At 38.2% G+C, this 19583-nt stretch overlaps 1 protein-coding gene across 8 annotated transcripts in view; it reads right to left on the reverse strand.

The window, feature by feature from the left end:
• Exoc6b (exocyst complex component 6B) overlaps window positions 1–19583 on the reverse strand; it is a 417559-nt gene that overhangs the window by 208683 nt on the left and 189293 nt on the right. For all 8 annotated transcript variants that reach the window (XM_037203853.1, XM_028858058.2, XM_037203851.1 and 5 more), the window contains exons 12-16: window positions 18723–18820; window positions 16392–16497; window positions 12950–13059; window positions 11436–11547; window positions 4105–4239 (exon numbers count right to left, since the gene is read on the reverse strand). In XM_037203853.1, coding sequence (XP_037059748.1) covers window positions 4105–4239; window positions 11436–11547; window positions 12950–13059; window positions 16392–16497; window positions 18723–18820 — 561 coding nt within the window. The remainder of the gene's footprint in view (window positions 1–4104; window positions 4240–11435; window positions 11548–12949; window positions 13060–16391; window positions 16498–18722; window positions 18821–19583) is intronic.

The following is a 19583-nucleotide window of genomic DNA, read 5'->3' on the forward strand; positions in this document are numbered from 1 at the left end:
AATTCCTAACTGCATTCTAAATACTTATCCTTACACCCACAGATAAGTGTAGTTCTCACCCCTCATCACAGAAGCTCCTGTTTTGCAACAGGAGACCATTATAGAACACCACAACTAGTCCAAAGGTAGAGCACTGAGCATGGAGTACCCAGCCCCAGTTGATGTATCTACAACACAACTAATGTTGTTAAGGCTCAGGGAATACTGGGGAAGAGGAGGCAAAAAGATTCTAAGAACCAGAAGACCAGGAAGTCTGTTGTGAGTTATGTGTCACATAGCTATGGCAGGAAAGGTACACCCATGAAATCTCAACAAAATGGCTGCCTAAACAAGACCTGAACAAAATCCAACACTAGCTGACATCCCAGTGCATATGGGGGAATCTCACAGGCCCCAGCTCTAGTTCAAGACCTACAAGCAATTAGTAACTGCTGAGAGAGAGAATTAGTCTTCCCTAGGATGAGCCTACTGACTGGTTGTTGAAAAGCAAGTGGTCATCCTTAGAAACATATACATGTAGGCAACACTGAACAGAATCATCAGGGTATGTACGTATTTATGTATGTCTGTGTATATACATAAACATTTATATAGGCAACAATGACTAAAGAAGAAGAGGCTCTGAATTGGGAGGGGGTGCACATAGGAGAGATAAGAAGGCAGAAACTGAATGGGAATTGATATAATTATATTTTAATTAAAATTTTAAAATGACATTTCCTTTCTCAGTAAATATTACTACCATTAGAGAGTTCACTCAGTTCAAAAATCTTGGAATTACCTAAGATTTTTTACTAAAAAATTTACTTTAAAAAAAAGTTACTAAAAATCTGCCATTTCTATCTTCAAAATATTTCTCCACTTCTGACTCCATCACTCCTCATGAGCATTATTGTTCATCTGGACTATTTCAATGGCATCCAACTTGAATTACCACCTTCCACACTTACTAATTTACAATGACATGATAACCATTAATACATTCAAAGATAAATCAGATCACCATACCACATTCCCAACGTAGAAACTTCACATCTAACTTCAGAGTAAAAACTATAGAATTTATTACGTCCTACAGGCCCCTCACCACAGGGACTCTTCCCACGTCCACCAGTGATTGCTGCAACAGCTAAATGACCCCTTACGATGCCTTGAATATGCCAGAATCCACTGCCCTACTATTATACACCTTTAGTGGAAATGCATCTCTATAGAAATCTAAATGATTCTGATTTTGAATATGACTTCAGGTCATCAGCACCCCCCCACCCCCAGTTCATGCCATTAGCTAAATCTACTTATCAGATATCAGTTCATTAGAATATAAGTTCCATAAAATAAAGAGACACTTATTTTGTTCAGGCTTATAAGACTACCAGAAGCAAACCAGATGCTTTATTAAAACCTGCTGGATAGACAACAGATTAAAAGCATCTAATGCATTTATTCTAGTACTTTCTACAGCTCTCTACAGAAGTTAACAGTGTCTGTGTTCCCTGTGCCTCAAAGAAGCTCTAAGTCAACAGACTTTTTCTCTCTCCTACAAAATATATCAGACTGTCATAAAATAAGTATCTCAACAGTACTTATGATAAAGTGAATCAGTAAACAGCTTTGATCTCTGTTTTCAAACAGACAGGGGAACTCTAGGAGCTGGGAAAAGTCAAGCATGCCAGCTGCATTATGTCACTCGTGGCAGAAGAAACAAGAGGGAGCTCTGTCAGAAAACACCTTGAAGACCTTCTGAGTGTGTCTGCCTCTTTTCAAGCATAAAGGTTTCCATCTGCAAGGGAAAGGTTTCAGGAAACAGTAGCTTAGGAAAACACACAACATGGAGCTTTCCTAGCTGCCATGTTTACATTGAATTCTGGGTTGGCTCGTCTGAAATAGCCCTGGTAAAAAACAAGCTTTCAGCAAACTTTGAGCAATCAATGTTTCCCATAAAAGTGCTGCAAGTATGACCTTTAATGTCCCCTGCATTACTCCTCTAGAGACTCGGCAATTAACTGGCTGCTCAGCATCCACTGCTTCCTACCTGCTCTTCATGCCCCCTCAGCATTCTAAATACTGCGGCAAGCTAGACACGGGACTCACATATGTACTCCCAACAATGACAAGGTTGAGGTAGGAAAATTACCTACAGTTTGAGACCAGCCAAGACTACACAGTGAGTTCTAGTATGTCCTCGGCTAGCATGTAAAACTCTATCTCAAAAACAAATGAAAATTTCCTTGCTAAAACCCAGAACATAGTACCAAGCATCCTTTAACCAGATTTCTGAACATAATTTGAAAAGTCATTGAAATTTTACAAATAAGACAGGCTATGGAGAGTATTAGTAGATCCAGCATATTCTCCATCTGGAAGACAGTCTACTGAGTCTCTTCTCTGCCTAATGATAGCTACTCCTACATTTTCTTTGAATAAAAGTTTTGGCTTCCATAGTAGAACAACAGAAACATTTTACAATAAAGTCTCTATCCACACTCTAAAAATAATCCCATATAAAGATAATTTTGACTCCTACTATAATGCCTGGGTAACTCTGAAGCTTTGAGTGCTCTTATCACATTTTCATACCATTCTAAGGGCCTCCTTATTAGATAAATCTTCACTAAAAAGGCATCAGTATTAATATGTCCTCAGTGCTCTGTGTCTATAGGTTCCTCAATTCTGAATTCAACCAACAGCATATTCAATCTATTGAAGATAAAAAAAAAAACAGAGCTCCTACTGAACTTGGGCATAGTTACTATCATGCCATTATTCCCTAAACAATATATGTGACAATACTACCATTTACATTGTCAAAATGTTGTAAGTAATATAGAAATGATCTAAGTTTCTGGGAGGATGTGGTATAGATTAGTAGTGAGCACTGTTGAACCAACAGCCCATGGGTATCAAGGTTTCTGTAATCAGACATTACTGAACAATATGAAAGGAATGGCATGAACTTAGGGTTATTGGTAATGAATTTGTCCTAAATAATCTTATTGGTAATGTGAAGAATGCCAGGGTCATCTTGTGAATATTTTACTCAGTCTAGTAGCTAACAAAGAGATAGAAGGACTGGGTCATGTTCAATATTGCACATATTTCTAACAATGATAGACAGTTAAGTTCTTCCAAAAATCCTTCTCTCATACAATGTCATCACTAAATGGATCAATTTTGATTTCTTCTTTGGGGGCTACTTTTGAGAGATGGTGCCCACAAACAGAGAAAGGATAAAAGGATAGAAAAAGGGAAACAACAGGGGACATGGATCATTGTTAAAACTCTTTAACTATGTATCTAATTGTCACATTTTTGGATTTTTGAGTGTTACACACCATGTTTTAAACTACAACAATCATGTAACAATAAAACTCAAACCATGCTTACTGTGGTGGTACTGGTCTTTAACCCCAGCTACTCAGGAAGAAGAGACAAGCAGATCTCTGTGAGTTCAAAGCCAGCCTGGTCTACACAGAGTTCTAAACCAACCAGAGCTATATAATAAGGCCCAGTCTCCACTCAGGATCATCTTTATATCAAATACACTCTTTATAATGTTTAAAACTGCAACAGTTTTTCTGATTAATACTCATGAAAAGTTTCAAATGGTAATGTACAGGATTTTATTAAGACTCAAGGATTCTTCTAAGAGAAGGTATTTATGCTCCATAAACTCATCTACCACTGATCTTTCTTTTGTTCTACAAAAGTGTCATTTTCTCTAATCTAATGCTTTGGCCTTGTAAAATAATAAGACGGCTAACTATTTGGGGTAAGGACTTGTCACTAAAAATTAAGATTTAAAAAGTTAGACACAGAAAGGAAATAATTACCAAATACAGAATTACAGTTGATATTCATGTCAGCTATAACCATACTATCTAGAGGATGTAGTTGAAATTTTGTGATTATCTTGAACATACACACATACCACCCTGATATCTAAATTTGCTTTCTAGAAAAATGGAGGTCAAACAAAACTCTCTCTTATTCTTAAGACATACCATAAGTCATCTTTCAGAAACAAAGCCACATGGGAAATGGCCCAGACTGTGCCCATGGATTGTGCTCATGACTATCCCCTCTATGCTAACGTGCTCTCACCTTGAACGTTGTGGTACCATAGAGCTTGGTGGTGTGGACTGTCTCTGGAAGTACATTAGTGATATTGGTGATGAATTCCTCTAGGTATTTACAGGACTTCTCCAAGTGTGTTGTATTGATGATAATCTGGACAAGCTAGAAAACAGTAAACACATGCAATTCTCATTCACCTGAGATATTAGCAGGGTGCTCCACAGGCTACCTTATAGGAAGAATCCTCCAAGGAAACACCCCAATCCCCTGGAGCATTTTGTATTTCTATTTAAAGGAGCAGTTGTCATAATGTAGTAAATATATTTTTTTATTTATTTTTTAAGGTTAAACTAAGGCAAAAGCTGCTAGTCTCAATCATTGGTCATACAAAAGAAATACAATTGTCAAATGAATAAACAGCCAGTAAAGCAATAACCATAACTGAAAAAGCAACAGAAGTTTCAAAATTAGGCCTAAGGAACACAGACATGTTTACTAGATTGTGAGAAGTCAACAAACTACCTTAGTTCATAAGAGAAAGAACCTGAATACAGAGGCAGAGAAGACAAAACCCCTGATCTGAATAGTTTCCCCAATATTCTCAGTCTGTTTCCTCATGAGGAAGATGCATGTAATAACTTCTAAGCCAAACAGTCACTATGAACTTTAATTTCTTTGCTATTATTAGTGTCTCCCTCTTCTTATACAACAGATCCTTAAAGAGGCTCATTCTGGAGTTAGAGATGGGGCACAGTGGTTGAGTACATGCTTGGAATCATGAGGCCCTGGTTCTGTTCCACACACACATTCACAATCACAAGTACTGCTAAAGAAAAGCCATCCTCATTGCTCTAGACAGGGAGAAAGAAGAGAAAGAAAGAAAGAAGTTCACACTTCAGTTTGTTGTATCATCTTTTCAAAACCTGGAGACACAGGTTCAATGAGCATAATAATCATTTCCATGTTACTACAACAAGAAAAAAAAAAAAGAAAGCAACTTTCTGCCAATCATGTAAGTTAACTAGAACTAATATTCAATCAGGCCATCTGACTATTATCAGAAGTGTGCAATGGTAGCCCTGGAGTGTTGCTTGTTTGTGAGTACTGATCTGAAAGTCTGCTCTGAGTAAGATGTAAATCAGACCTTTCCACGCCTTGGAGTTACTCTGTGAAAAAGGAGGGAGAGGCCAAGGAAAGAATGAGAAAGGGAGAAAGACAGGTCCTTCCTACTACTTCTTAACTTTGAAACTATTTATATTCCCCATAGTCTATAGGAGGGAAGCTTTCTTTCTCTGTATTTTATTTTTCATATTTGTATGGATATGTAGCGGTGTGGTGGTGGCACACACCTTTAATCCCAGCACTCCGGAGGCAGAGCCAGGTGGATCTCAGGATTTTGAGGCCAGTCTTGTCTACAGAGTGAGATCCAGGACAGGCATCTAAACTACACAGAGAAACCCTGTCTTGAAAAAAAAAAAAAAGAATATGTGTGGTAACAAGGCTGTGACAGGTTGGGGAATGTCAGTGTAGAGAGCTAGGTGACTGGGCCTTTTAGTCTAATAAAACCCACTATTTTGTATATGTTCTAAAGAGCTCTAGTAGGCCCAAGCATGGCAAACACGGTCTCGCAGGCCTTGCCTTTCCCCCATTCCCTCTGCTTGGCTAAACAGTTACATTACATTCTCAAAGCTAGCCCCCAAGGTCTATTCCTTTATTTGGCCACTGCATCCTCCTGAGGCCGATCACCAATAACTAATTATCAAAGTATTGAAGTCTAGCCCCCTTTGGCTGCCCTAATTAAGATAACCAGTCAAAACAAACCAACTCATCATAACACAGGGTCTCCCTTTTTCCCTTTATAAATTGCCATTTGCCTGTGGGCCATGTCTGTCTCCTCTCTATCCAGAGGCAGTCCTTTATCCTCCAGGGCAAATATTCCCACTCCATCCCCCATCTTGTTCTTTTCTCTTCTCCTCATCCTCTATCTCCTTGTCTCTTTGTCCCTCTGGGGCAAACAAATCTCCATTGAGCTGAGAACTTGGTCTTGATGTGTCCTTTGCTAGTCCTTTCATGCTCACTTAAAACTTAAAAAATAAGAAGGATCATTGACTGGTATTATAGAATATTAAACAAACTATGACTAGGTCTATAAGCAGAAAGTGCACACTCACCTCCTTTGTAAGAGCCAGCACTGGGCAAAGTACATAGTTCATTCTCAGGACATGCATGCTGGATTCTAGCAATAATTCTTTAGTAATGAAAAGAACAAAGCAACCTAGCACTCTGCTTAGAATCTGCCTAAAGAACTTGGGCAAACAGCTACTTCTGAGACACTGGCAACAAGCAAGAGGTACCAAGATGCAGCTATAACAGATAACGGCTATGAAAAGATGAACTGTCACCAAGGCTAACTTTTCTATTACTCCTCAGACACCACCAGACAATGAAAATCTGTCAGGATCTTACCAATCATCCAAAGTATAATTCAGAGATGGCATTTTGGATACAAGGCTACTGTCCTGTCTCTTATAAAATTACCCTAAACACCAATATTAAAGCACTGTGGAAGAAAAGCACACCCCTTAAAATGAGCAATTCATTACACTCTGTTGATTCTGTTTCTCTTTCAAAGGACAAAAATCACAGATCAACTAAATCAAATCACTCTTTTTAAAACTTTAAGTTGTTTGAGTTTCACATAATTATATAATAAATTTTAGGCATTTCCACCCCTTCAATCCCCATCATCCACTTCTATAACTGGAGCCCTTCTTCCTAACAAGTCTCCCTCCTACTTCCATGTCTTCTGTTTGTGTGTGACCCTATGAGTTTAACTAGAGTTTCCTGTCCAATTTAGGTGGGAGGTAATTTACTGGAGCAAGGGCAACTTATTGGTATCTACATCACTAAAGAAAATGGCACCTCTCCCCTCAAAACTACTAGGTTCCAACAGTCCCCCAGGAAGGATGAAAGGTGGTTAATGGCAAGGTTGTCTTGAAGTAAGAATCAGAAATGGAAGAGAGTTAAATTGGAGGACTAGAGGTTTCTATTTTAGAATCAGCATTACCTATAAGAAACACATTCTGTCTATCAAAAGAAATTCTAATAATAAGAGGAATCATGTCATGCTATAGAAATTTAAAAAAAACAGTGACAGTCAAAGAGAAAATTGTTCTGTTTTGCAGGCTTTTGGCAGTTTGAAAAAAAAAAAAGGAGGCGGCTATGCTGGGTACAGTAGTAATTTATCATGACTTTAAAAAGATCTGTCAACACAAGAGATCACCATGAATTGCATCAGCAGGCTGTCAGTCACCCCTTCTGTTTCACTGCCAAGCACAGAATAGACTATTAAAACATTCCAGGAGTATAACACATGCATGTCACTTTCAGAGGGAACAGTGTCTGTTAGGGAGGTCTGATGATCTCCACTCTTGAATGACAGTTTCCAAACCCTTGCAAGGGAGAGGCTTTGGAGGCTAACTCTGCACTGAGGCATGGAATGAAGTGACCTGAGATCCAGACTGCCAACAAAGTCTCAGCACCTTCCATGGTTTCATCAGACCCAAGTCACATTCCAAACTATCTTTGATATTGTCTCAAGGACACAGAATTATCAACAGACAACGTATCAATTGTCTCTCATGTAAAATCCTTTGAAAATGGGCCAGTAAAGAAAAGAATTATAGTGCAAACAGCAACTCTTATAACTAAACGACAGAAGTCACTTTGATAACAATCCATCAGGAGGCTGAAGCAGGAAAATTGAGAGTTTGAGTCCAGCCTGGCTACATAGCAAGGCCTTGTCTCAAAGAAAAAGAAAACAAACAGACAAAAAAAAAAAAAAAAAAAAAAAAAAAAAAAAAAAAACTTCACATAAAGAAAATCCCACTAGGAACAAGAAGATTTTCCATCTGTCCTGCCTGGTATGACAGTAAATGTGAGAACGTCAGCACACCATGCCCTGTGGGGACCCCAGTCAGAGAGCTATAGCACAGAGTGCCCTGTGGGGATCACTGCCCCAGCTCTTCCTACATAACCCCCAGGGAACCCAAGGAATAATAGCAGGTACTCTATACTGGATAACTCCAGAAAAGAAATGTGGCCACCATCTTAAATAGTGTTAGCCCTATGCTCCCAGCAGATTTTTAGTTCTCAACTATAAATTATTATATGTATTTATTTCTCCTAGATCTGCTTTTGTCTTGTTTCCAGAAGCAGAGATTCACCACCCCAAAACTTCCAGAGGATTGACCCAAAGCAGTAAGGTGAGAAGCCACATACTTTCAATGGCTCATGACTGCCCAATCTGCAAGGAGACAAAAACTAAATAGCAATAGGAACACGAGTCTCATTCACAGGAATGAATTAACCTAAAACTGTAAGGGATCTTATCTTCCTCTCATCCCAGCATGGCTCAAAAAGCTTTATCCACTTTTCAATTTATGCATCTCCGGGACCTAAGCAACTAAAAATACTAAAATAAATGGACTGCTAATTCCAATTTTCAAGGTTTCATTCAAACTTTTTACTTAACTATAAAGTATCTTAACATAACTAACATAAGCACTGCCCCTGCTGTTGGGAATAGGGGTAGAAGGTATATAGTGTGTGAGACATAAAAGGACATAGCTCTCTCTGGTCATTTGTCTAAATTACAAGAAAAACAAAACCAGCAGCTAATGCTTCAGGTCTGCTGGGGGCTAATACAATCACAACTCTAAGTCTGGATGTTAACTATGACCTACAAGCACACCTCTAGGTCTACTTCCTTACATTATCATCATTCCTGCCAAGCCAGTTAGAGTATTTTAAGTTAATTTATTGTGAAAAGGAAGAAAGATATTCTAAAGGGAGACACTCATATCTTGCTTTTGACTATCAGTCTCAAAGAACTAGAACTTCCCTCCAATAAGTACATGCCAGGAAAGGAAAAGGCTGGTGCCAGCCAGAGGGGTACTTATCTCCTAGAAAGAGATTTCATGTAATCTGACAACTTCAGAGTTCTTGCAGGAGAGACTGGAACTCAGACAATACTGGGTTGATGATGAGCAGGACCATATCTTGACCAGGACTACTTGAATATGCCTGAACCTCATGCCAGTGTCTTGCAGATGAACCTGGAGGTCACTGGATCTATTTGCTCCTCTTTACAATGTGGACACTGAATCAATCTCCTTTCTCTGCTTTGCACTATTACTAGTCCCTGTGACTGACCCAATGAGGACGTGTAGTGAGTCTCAATTGCTAAGGCTGTCAGGACCAGCCTTTGACTCTAATGGTTCCTGTAACAGAAAGAACAAAGAACAAGGCCTATTTCAGTTTTTCTTTTAGAAGAAAACCCTTTTTAAATGTTATCTCAAAGCTTATGCTGAACTAATTACTAATATAGAGCTTAAAATTACTCATGTTCACTGTCTTTTAGCTCAAAACAGAGATATTAACATCAATATTGATATAAAAATACAGTGAATACATTCTAAATAATAAAACAAATAGTAAAGCATCAGGTACAGTATGTACTCAGTTACTGAGAATACATCTTGGTCTAGACACATTTTATATGTCATAACAGGACATCTTGTTCTAATCTTTTGGTTTCTCCTAATTTAAAAAAAATCCATTTTATACTAGACCTGACAAGCACTGTTTGCATGCCCAGAATGCTTAGTAAGAACAATCAGTATCAACTGGTATTCTCTCTATTCTAAATACTTAGCATGTTCACTTAATGCTCAAATAATCCAATGAAACATGATGCTATTGTCCCCATTTCAACATAAAGCTCAGTCATTTTCCAAGAACACATTACCTAGCAAAGGGACAGCACTAGAACCCAGGAAGTCTGGGTAAAGACAGACATGCATTGTCATCAACTGCTTTTTCTGCAGACCTGGAAGAAGCACCTCATGAAAAGATGCACCTGCTGACTCAAGTAGGTATCACACAGGTTTAAGCTCTAGCATGAGCCAGAACCAGAACGTAGTATGAAACAAGTGGAAGCAAAGTAGCTATGAAAGCAGCAAGAAATCCATGGAGAAAAGAGAATACAGACAGAGCATAGAGAAAGAGAGAGGAGCAGTACCATGTAGCCCCAATGCAAGATAAGGCAGATTGACAGGTATAGCTTACATGGAGTTTTAAACTCTGAATGACATGACATGCTGAGGATGCTGCTGAAGTGCATATTTTCAACACATTTCTGTCACTTGAGTGCTCTGTAACACCAAAGCATTTCTAACCAGAACTATAAAATCTTTACCTCTGTTGAAAGAAGATAATTAAATCAGTTGATTCTGGGAGAGAAGAATCATTATGAACATAGAGTTGACAAATTAAAACTTTCCGAGCTGAGATTCAGAAAGGAAACAATACAATCTAATGACAATGGAAGAGTTTCTGACCCCTGCTCCCACTTTTCCTTGTTTGTAGGCTGGTTAAGAAAAAAAGCTAGGCTATTTTTAGATACAGAAAGTCAATCCATGACAATTCTATTCCAAGCAATAAAAAATAAGTGCAGAAGAATGAGGAGAAGATCGTAAATCATGGCTACATGGACTTCCACCTTCGAAAAACTGTTACAAGCATAGCCCCATCACAGACAGTGCCATACCTCACCGTGTTCTTTATCTCAACTCGGAGAAAGAAAGACTCCATGCCAGTGCTCATCTGGTGTGCAGTTGTCTTAGGGATGGGTTGGTTTTGTGTGTGTGTGTGTGTGTGTGTGTGTGTGTGTGTGTGTGTGCGCGCGCGCTAGCGTGCGTGTGTGTGAAGTGTACTATAGTATTATTAACCATTTTCTGAATTGCACCATCATTCTTGACATTATGCAGTTAGAAATGTTCATTATTCCTAGAGGAACTGACACCAAATCTGTACTAGATATGTAAGAAACAGACGGCCTGCAGCCTTTCCCTTCTGAAGAAAAAATTTCCCTAACCTAAGCTCTCACTTTTGGCATAGTACCTTCAGTGAATAGCAAGGTGAGATGTGAGCACGAAATCCTAAATTTCCAAAGGAAAGGAAATCTCATAACTTCTAGTTTTAGGACTAGGTATCAGTAAGTCAAACTTTACCACAAATGAGTGAAAGGATCTTTCTCCCTTTACTAGAAGAGGCGGTAAGCCATTATTTCCTCTTTCAAGCCTAATCACAAATCACCAGGCTTTTGCTCAACAGGTAATATGATGATAGGGCAATTACCAATCATATCCAAAAGACATCAAAAACAATAAAAGCCAAGTAAGTCTAACATAGACCAAGGGACCCAAGTGCTAAGACCTCTGACATCAATAATAGATATAGGCAAAGTGCATGCACAGGACATCTGGCATGGTCACCTTCACTAAGAGCTACTTTACCTCAGTAAGGCCAATGTTCTTTCTCTTAATGACATTCTGCAGAGAGTTGCTCAGAGTCCTGGTCAACAACAGGTTTGTAGACTTACGGATCATGTCATCAACTTCAGTGGAGCTGAAATGTAAATGATGAACTCAGTTGCAGCCCGGGTAACTAAATTTGGCAAATGAGTGGGTGCCAGCAGTTCTTGTAGTAGTTAACAGTTGTAGCTGGATTAACAGAAGCAGCAGTGGTGGTAAAGGTAGCAGTAACGGCTAATGTATACTGTGTGCCAGAAAGGCTAACCTGAACAGTTTCAGAAAAGAAGCCATTCTGAAGCCATGGAACTTCACTTAGGATTATATCAATTATATTTTTATGCACTTACCCAACACAATACACACACACACACACACACACACACACACACACACACACACACCAGAATTAAAACTAAAAAAAAATTTAGTTTATATCTTCTTTAACTGTGTTCATCTTCTTTATCACTTAAAAATGTCTTGGTGCTCACATTTCAAAAGTAATCTGATTTCAAGAGGGAGCTTTTCTACGAAATCAAACTTGCTTTTAGATGGGAAAATTCACTGTACAATCCCCAAGGTCCATTTTTTTCATAGGAAGAACAATAATTAACAGAGCTTTTTGCACTACACAGGAGGCCAATGCAGGAATATAGGAGGTCAAGGCCTGCATGGGCTAAAGATGAGATTCAAGGCTACGCTGTGCAACTTTGCAAAATTTTGTCTTAGCACCTTAAAGTAACAAAGGCTTTAGACTAGCTCATTGGTAGAGAACTTGCCTAGCATACCAGAAGACCTATGTTCAACCCAAAGTAGTAAATGGTTATAAAGAAATGATTCAACCCAATTCCTAATTATACTTATTTCAGAAAAGCTTGACACCTGATATGTTCTGTTCATTCATTCTTTTTGTCAATTGATCAAGTGTAGGTAAAGATGGAGTGTTGAGCAGTGTGACTGCTGTGCATATCCTGAATTTGTGCTGCACTTAATATTAGCTATTCAGGTCCTCAGGTAGGTAAAATCCTCCTTGGAGATAAAGATCTTCCTTTTAGCTTCTTAATGTCTTACTACTAAACAGCATCTAACGAGATCGTTGCCAAAAGATACAGACTAAACCAATAAATGAGCAAAGAAACACAGAAGCCTGTGCCTAAGACAGCACACTAGCAGAGCAACAACACTGTTTCCAAGGACTAGGTTAGAGCTCCATTCTCACGATAAAATTTTAGCTAGTAGAATGATAAAGTGAGTAGGTTAAACTACAACTTTCAGGAATTTTTTGCTGATATTATTTAAAATGTAATATATATTTTTTTACATTATTCAAAAGCTTTTCCCTTCCATCATAACTATAAAAAGCAGTGTCCCACAGTGAAAGCCTATACCAAGGCTTCCAAAATCATAGATAAATGAATAACAAACATTTTACACAGTATATATTTTAGAGAAAGTAACAAATTCAGCACTGGACTGGTTCCCAGTGACTTCTGTTATACCTTAGATGAAGATCTTCTGAAAACTTCAGGCAGGCGTAGATAAATTCTTTAATCTGGTTGTAAACTTTTGGCACAAATTCAGAGAAAGGAAACTTTTTGGGAAATGGCTGCTGTAAATGCAAGGATTAATGAAAGCAAGTCACTAAATCCATTGAAGACAACTGAAAATGAAAAACAAACAAACAAACAAACTTTGTCCTACTTTGTGAAGTATTGACTTAACAGTATCAAACTGTTAAAAAGTTAAAAAAAAAAATTTCCAAAAGATTTCTGACACTTAAAAGAATAAGACAAGTATGCTGACTAGTTTCTATGTCAACTTGACACAAACAAGATGAATGTGGGAAGAAAGAATCTTAATCAAGAAAATGCCTCCATAGGATTGGGCTGTAGACAAGTCTGTGGGGCATGCTTTACAATATTTTTATTTATTTATTATTTTAGTTTATGTACATGTGAGTTTTGCCTGCATGTATGCATGCACACCATGTACTTTCAATGCCTAGGAAGACTAGAAGAGGGTGTCAGACACCCTGAAACTGGAGTTACAGGTGGGTGTGACCTGCCATTTATGTGCTTAGAACCGAACTAGGGTCCTCTGCAAGAGTGCTTTTAACCACAGTGCTTTTAACCACTGAACCATCTTTCCAGCCCTAAAGCATTTCTTGGTTCATGACTGATGTGGATGGGCCAAGCTCACTGTAGGAAGGTAGTCCTGGGTGGTGTAAGAAAGCAAGCTAAGCAAGCAAGCCAGTAAGCAGCAGTCTCCCACAGCATCTGCTTCAGTTCCAGCCTCCAGGTTCTTGCCTTGAGTTCCTTCCCTGACTTCTCTATATGATGCACTGAGACCTGAGAGTTCTAAGCTAGAATAAATCTTTCCACTCCCAAATTGTTTTTCGTCCTGGTATTTCATCATAGCAATAGAAACCCTAAGTCAAAAACTGGTACTAGGTTGTGGGGTATGACTGAGGCAGATCTGACCACATGTTATTTAGAGAACCATGGAAGGACTCTGGAACTTTGGACTGGAAAAGTCATTTGGTATTTGAGGCTTAATAAGCTATTGTGGGAACTTAGTAGTTAAGAATGTTGAAAGCAATGCAAAGATGGAGTTTTGCCTTGAGAAGTTTCAAAGGGAAGTTTGAGACTCCCTTAAAGACTCTAATAGAGCAATCTGATATCTTGAGCTTTAAGAACCTGTGGTTCTAGTCAGCTGGGGATGAAGAATCAATTGTACTTAAAAGAGACCAGAACTACTTAAGCAAATCCTTTGCTTGACCAGGACAATTGATGCTGGTTAGTTAGAGCCTACAAATCAGTGATGATTAAGAAGAGACCAGCACCACTGAGGACATAAATCTGGGAGTATTTTCTCAGGGTCAGCACATTGTTGTGGGCTATCTGTATACTGTGAAGGTGCATTGCTGTGATTGGCATAATAAAAAGCTGAATGGCCAATAGGTAGGAAGGAAATATAGGTGGGATTTCTGGGAAAAGAAAGGAAGGAGATCTAGGTGCACAGGAGACATAGAGAGGGGAGACACCAACGAGATATGGAGGGAGTCAGACATGCAGAATAAAGGAAAGGCAAAATGCCACACGGTAAAATGTAGAATAATATAAATGGGTTAATTTAAGTTATAAGAGCTAGTTAGGAACATGCCTAAGCTAGAGGCCAAGCTTTCCTAATTAATTCCGTGTCTTATTTGAGAGTTGGCTTGTGGGACAGAGAAAGACTCATTAAAGCACATAGGGACTGTGGCCCAGAGGAAACCAAGGCTGCGTCTCATGCTGGCAGCTGAACTTGGTACTGTGTAAGAGTCCTCCAGGTGGTATGGATTTTTAAGGCACGAGAGTTGACAGAGAGCAGCTATGGTTTGGCATGAGAGGTCAGGAGATGTAAATGGTGAATGTGACACCTCAGCTGAAGTTGAAGACTCAGGATTGACGGGGTCATGGAGTGACATTGAGGCTTAGCAGCATGTGGCAGGGACAGAGTCCCCTAAAGAGAGCTCAGAGGAAGCTATTGGTTGCAGGAAAGAGTCTAGTTTCGAAAAATACACCAACATTTTGGAGATGCCACTACTGTGGAACAACCACCAAGGAAGGCAGCAGCAGTGGAGTAAAGCTAGCCTGAGCCTAGGAAACAAACTGTGTATACTGCAGAGGGCAGAGCCAAAAAGTATTCCTGACCCTTTGCAGCCCAGAGGATCATGAGTCGAAGACATCAAGCACTGACCTTTTTACACTGTTGAATTTTGGGTTTGATTTGATTACAATTGTGCCCTGGTTCTTCCTTCTTGGAGTAAAAAGTATTTAACTTATTTTCGATTTTACAGAAGTCCACAGTTGAGAGACATTGTAATTTTACAGATATTTTGAACATTTCAAAGGAATGTTGGCTATTCTAGAGAAATTTTGAACTTGAAAGAGACTTTAGATATTTTAGAGACTGAAATTTTAAAGTGTCTGAATTTTTTTTTAAAAAAGACTGCAGAAGTTTTAAAAGTTGAAATGTTTTATACTGTGATACTGATATTAATATGCAATTTGGGGAGATAAACAAGAAATAAAAGGTTATGCCTTAATAAGCTATGTGTTTGTGTGTCAAGTTGACAAAGGGCCGACTGTACTGGCTAGTTTTTATGTCAACTTGATGCCAACTAGGGACATATACAGACTTAATAGAGAAAATGCATCCATAAGATTGGCCCACAGGCAATGCTGTAGGTCATTTTCTTGACTGATGACTGATTGGGAGAGCCCAGCTCACTGTGGATGATGCCACCCCTGGAAAGGTGCTGCTGGATGATGTAAGAGAACAGGCTGAGCAAACCATAAATGAGCAAGCCAGTAAGCTGCACTGTATCAGTTCCTACCTCCAGGTTCCTACCCTATATGAGCTCTTGCCCTGTCTTTCCCCAGGGATGAATGTGCCATGAAACCACATGATTCCAAGTGACTGTGATTTTATAAACATCAAAAGACAATACTTGAGCCTGTACTTTCACATTTTTCATGTGCAGGACTTAAGTACAGCAGAGAGCTTGGGTAGAAAGGGGCTGACTAAGGAAAACTCCTCTGCACTGTAACTTTGGTAGGGAGAAATCACTCACTGCACTGTCAAAACAATAGAATTATACCAAAGAGAGCAAATTTACATGTCTGGTTTTAGAAGAAACTATTTGAACACTACAACAAAATTAAGAATTTCAAATTTGAACCAAATTGCATTACTCCAGTGATTTGACAAACTCTAAAGATGTGTAGGACCTCAAAGCCTTTTACAGATTCCCAATGAGGTAAATCTGTACATCTAAGACTCAAAAGAAATTCTTTGAAAGTGTTTTAAAATCTACTGACCTGAAGTATCTCAGGTTCAGAGAAATTTAATCTAATGAAAAAAGAGAGAGCGAGAATTTTATTTTAATACATCCCTTACCTTTTCCAGTTCTGTATCTTGAAATGGGAATTGTCCTACAACCTTTTTATATGTCTCTTCACTCGTTACTGGTATGGGACTGTAGTTGTCAGAATCAAGTATGTTTCTATAAAAAAAAATGAAAAGAGAGGGGGGAAGGAGAAAGGAGGGTTGCTTAAACACAGAGGCTTTTTCTGAGACAGTTTAATGATTATATGTTTACCACAACTTGAAAAAAAAAAAAAAAACCTCCCCATCCTTACTACACTCCTACAATGCAGCCATTTTGGTTTGGACATTTAAAAAAAAATCAGAGAGAAACTAAGCTCTGAAACAAGTGGAACACAACTATGAACATGACCTTCTAGTGTCTGTGATTTACAAATGGGCAGAAAATTAAAGGCAAGTGGTATGTAAATGAGAAGAGAATATTGGGGTTGATCATTTTAGTAAGATGTATTGGATCATAATCATAGTTTTAATTATGTACTAGTGTATTCTAACTTAGGAAACTGTCAGAGAGGAAAAATAACTTCTAATAATTAATCCATGCTATGTTCTCTCTCCTCTATCTTCTGCTATGTACTAATCAGTAATAAGTTCTCTCTCCTTGAGTATGTTAAGAGTTTTCTGAAAGCAGAAAATTTCATATGAAATCCAAACAAAAACTCATTAAATCACAGAATGCTGTGGCTATTCCTGTCTCTACTGCCTGCAGAGATAACCCTACCATAAAAGCAATTATTAGCATTAGATACATCTGGATTCTAGAAGTGTATACATTTACATTAATATATGTATGAATTGAAATAAATAATGTTATGCTCATGAACTGTGAAGAGTAAGATTAAAAGATGAGAGTGAAGGTTTAAAAGTAAACTTGAAAATGAGATAAGCTAACAAGAGGACACAAGCAACTGGCAAGAAGAACTCTTGAAGGAGAGGAGAGTCTGGGATTCCAAAGAGGGTTGACTGAACTTGTATGTTACTTTGGGCAATGGAGCCATTTCCATAATACTAGCCCCACTGACCCAAGGGCATGGGAGGTCCTCCAGTGTCTCTTCAACTTCTTCAGAGTCCATCCTTTCCATTGTGGAGGTCTTTCTCCTCCTTGGTTAGGTTTATTCCTAGGTTTCTTTTCTATTTTTATGTATATTTGAGGATACAGCAAATGATATATGGGATTGTTATCCTGAGTTCTTTCTCAGCATGCTTGATATTAAAATATAGAAAAGCTGCCTACTTCTGTATGTTGATTTATGTCCTGCAACTTTGTGAGGGTATTTAATAGTTCTAAGAGTTTTCTGGTGGAGTCCAGACATCTTATAAGTATAGAATCATATCATCTGCAAATAGGGATAATTTTAGTCCTCCCTTCCTATTTGTATTCCTTTTTTTCTTTCTCTTGCTGTATTGCTGTGGCTAAGATTTCGAGCATTAAATTAAGATTAAAACAAGAAGATAGAGGTTGGGGATTTAGCTCAGTGGTAGAGTGCTTGCCTAGCAAGTGCAAGGCCCTGGGTTCAGTCCTCAGCTCCAGAAAAAAGAAAAAGAAAAAAAAAAGAAGATAGATGTCTTTCTTCTTTTAGAGGACAGGTTTAAAATAAGAAGAAACTGAAAGGAGAAGACAAAAAATGTGCATCAAGAAAACAGTCCCAAGAGTACTGTGCTAGGAGGAAATGTTCCAGAATAATTTCCCATTATTGCATGTATGTTGCAGTAACTACTTAAATAACATGCTTCAGATATGACTGCAATAAGCCAGTTCTCTGCTTATGAAGAATAATGAAGAGAGATAACATGAGTTATCAAAAAGTGAATGGCTCAAAAAAATGAGCCAGACCAACTATGATGCACCAATAATTCCAGCACTTAAAAGGTGGAGGAGGGAAGACCAGGAGCTCAAGGTCACCCTGGGACACACAGGAGACTCTGTCTGTAAAACAAAACATTTTTCTAAGGTCATACTATCTGTGATAACTTAACTACCACTACCAAACTAAGTATAATCTTCAGGAAAAACAAAAACTACAAAATAGAGTAAAAAGACAAGATAATCTGGATGAACCAATAAACCTGCCTTTACTTAAGGAAACAAACATAACAAACAGGCTATGGGGCTTTCCCAACACAGCAGGTACTAATATATTGACACAGACTACCTTGGAAGATCATTTTGCAAATCATTACAACTCATGAGAATTCTGGATCATAAATTGGAACAGTTAGAGAAACATAAGCCACATGCTCTTGGTACTCATTATATCTGTAAAGTCTTGTTTATCTCCCCCAAAGGTGCATCTGCATAGGGCAGGGGAGGACAGGAAAATAGAAACAACTGCAGCCTCTTACCTGAAAACCCCTGCCCACTTCTTCAACAAAGTCTCGCTATATTGGTCTCTGATTTCTAAAAGCATATCAAAAAGTTGATTCACAGGAAAACCATACACCTGAAAGGAAATAGGTTTGTTTTAAAAGAAGACCTTTTACAAAAGCTAGCCATTTGGGGAAGAAACTGTCCTTGCCTCAACTGCTGATAGAATGTTCCAACTTGGACAAGCAGGACACAAAAGGAGACAACTGTCATGTTTGCCATGACAAGGTAGGACAGTCCTTCCAAATTCCTGCTACACAAAAGTCTGCCAGATATTTTAGACCTGTAGGCCGAAGATGGATGCCACAATGTTACAGAGGAATTCTGAGGTACCTGTCCAGGTAGCCAGATGTCTCTGTCATTTCATAGTTTTGGAAGTTGTTTGCTCCACACTTCCTGTTTAGTCAAGTAATATTTTATCCTTTTCAGGTATCTAATGTAGTTGAATATGAGATAGTTATAGTTATAGTTTTTTTTTTCTCACCAAATTAAAAAAATTAACAAAAGAGATATAAAATGAGAGGCATAAAAGCTTAAGCTAATTATCTAAAAAAATAAAAAGAAAGAAAATGTTTTAAGGTCTAAAAAGATATTTTTCAATTGGTAATAAATCTGTGACAAAAAATGGTTTAGGTATAAAACTTTAGATTCACAAAGAAAGAACAGATAATGGAGTATTTTCTCTGATTTTGCAAAATACAAATGGACTGGAGATTATAAATGTAATTTTTTACCTGATAATTGTTCTTATTGTATATAGTTTTACTATGTTCGAGTTAAAACCTTTCTTTGTTATTTGAACAAAAAGGAGGAAATGTTGTGGAATAATCTTTTTGAAT

Source organism: Peromyscus leucopus, chromosome 3 (genome assembly GCF_004664715.2).
Source record: "Peromyscus leucopus breed LL Stock chromosome 3, UCI_PerLeu_2.1, whole genome shotgun sequence".
NCBI lineage: Eukaryota > Metazoa > Chordata > Mammalia > Rodentia > Cricetidae > Peromyscus > Peromyscus leucopus.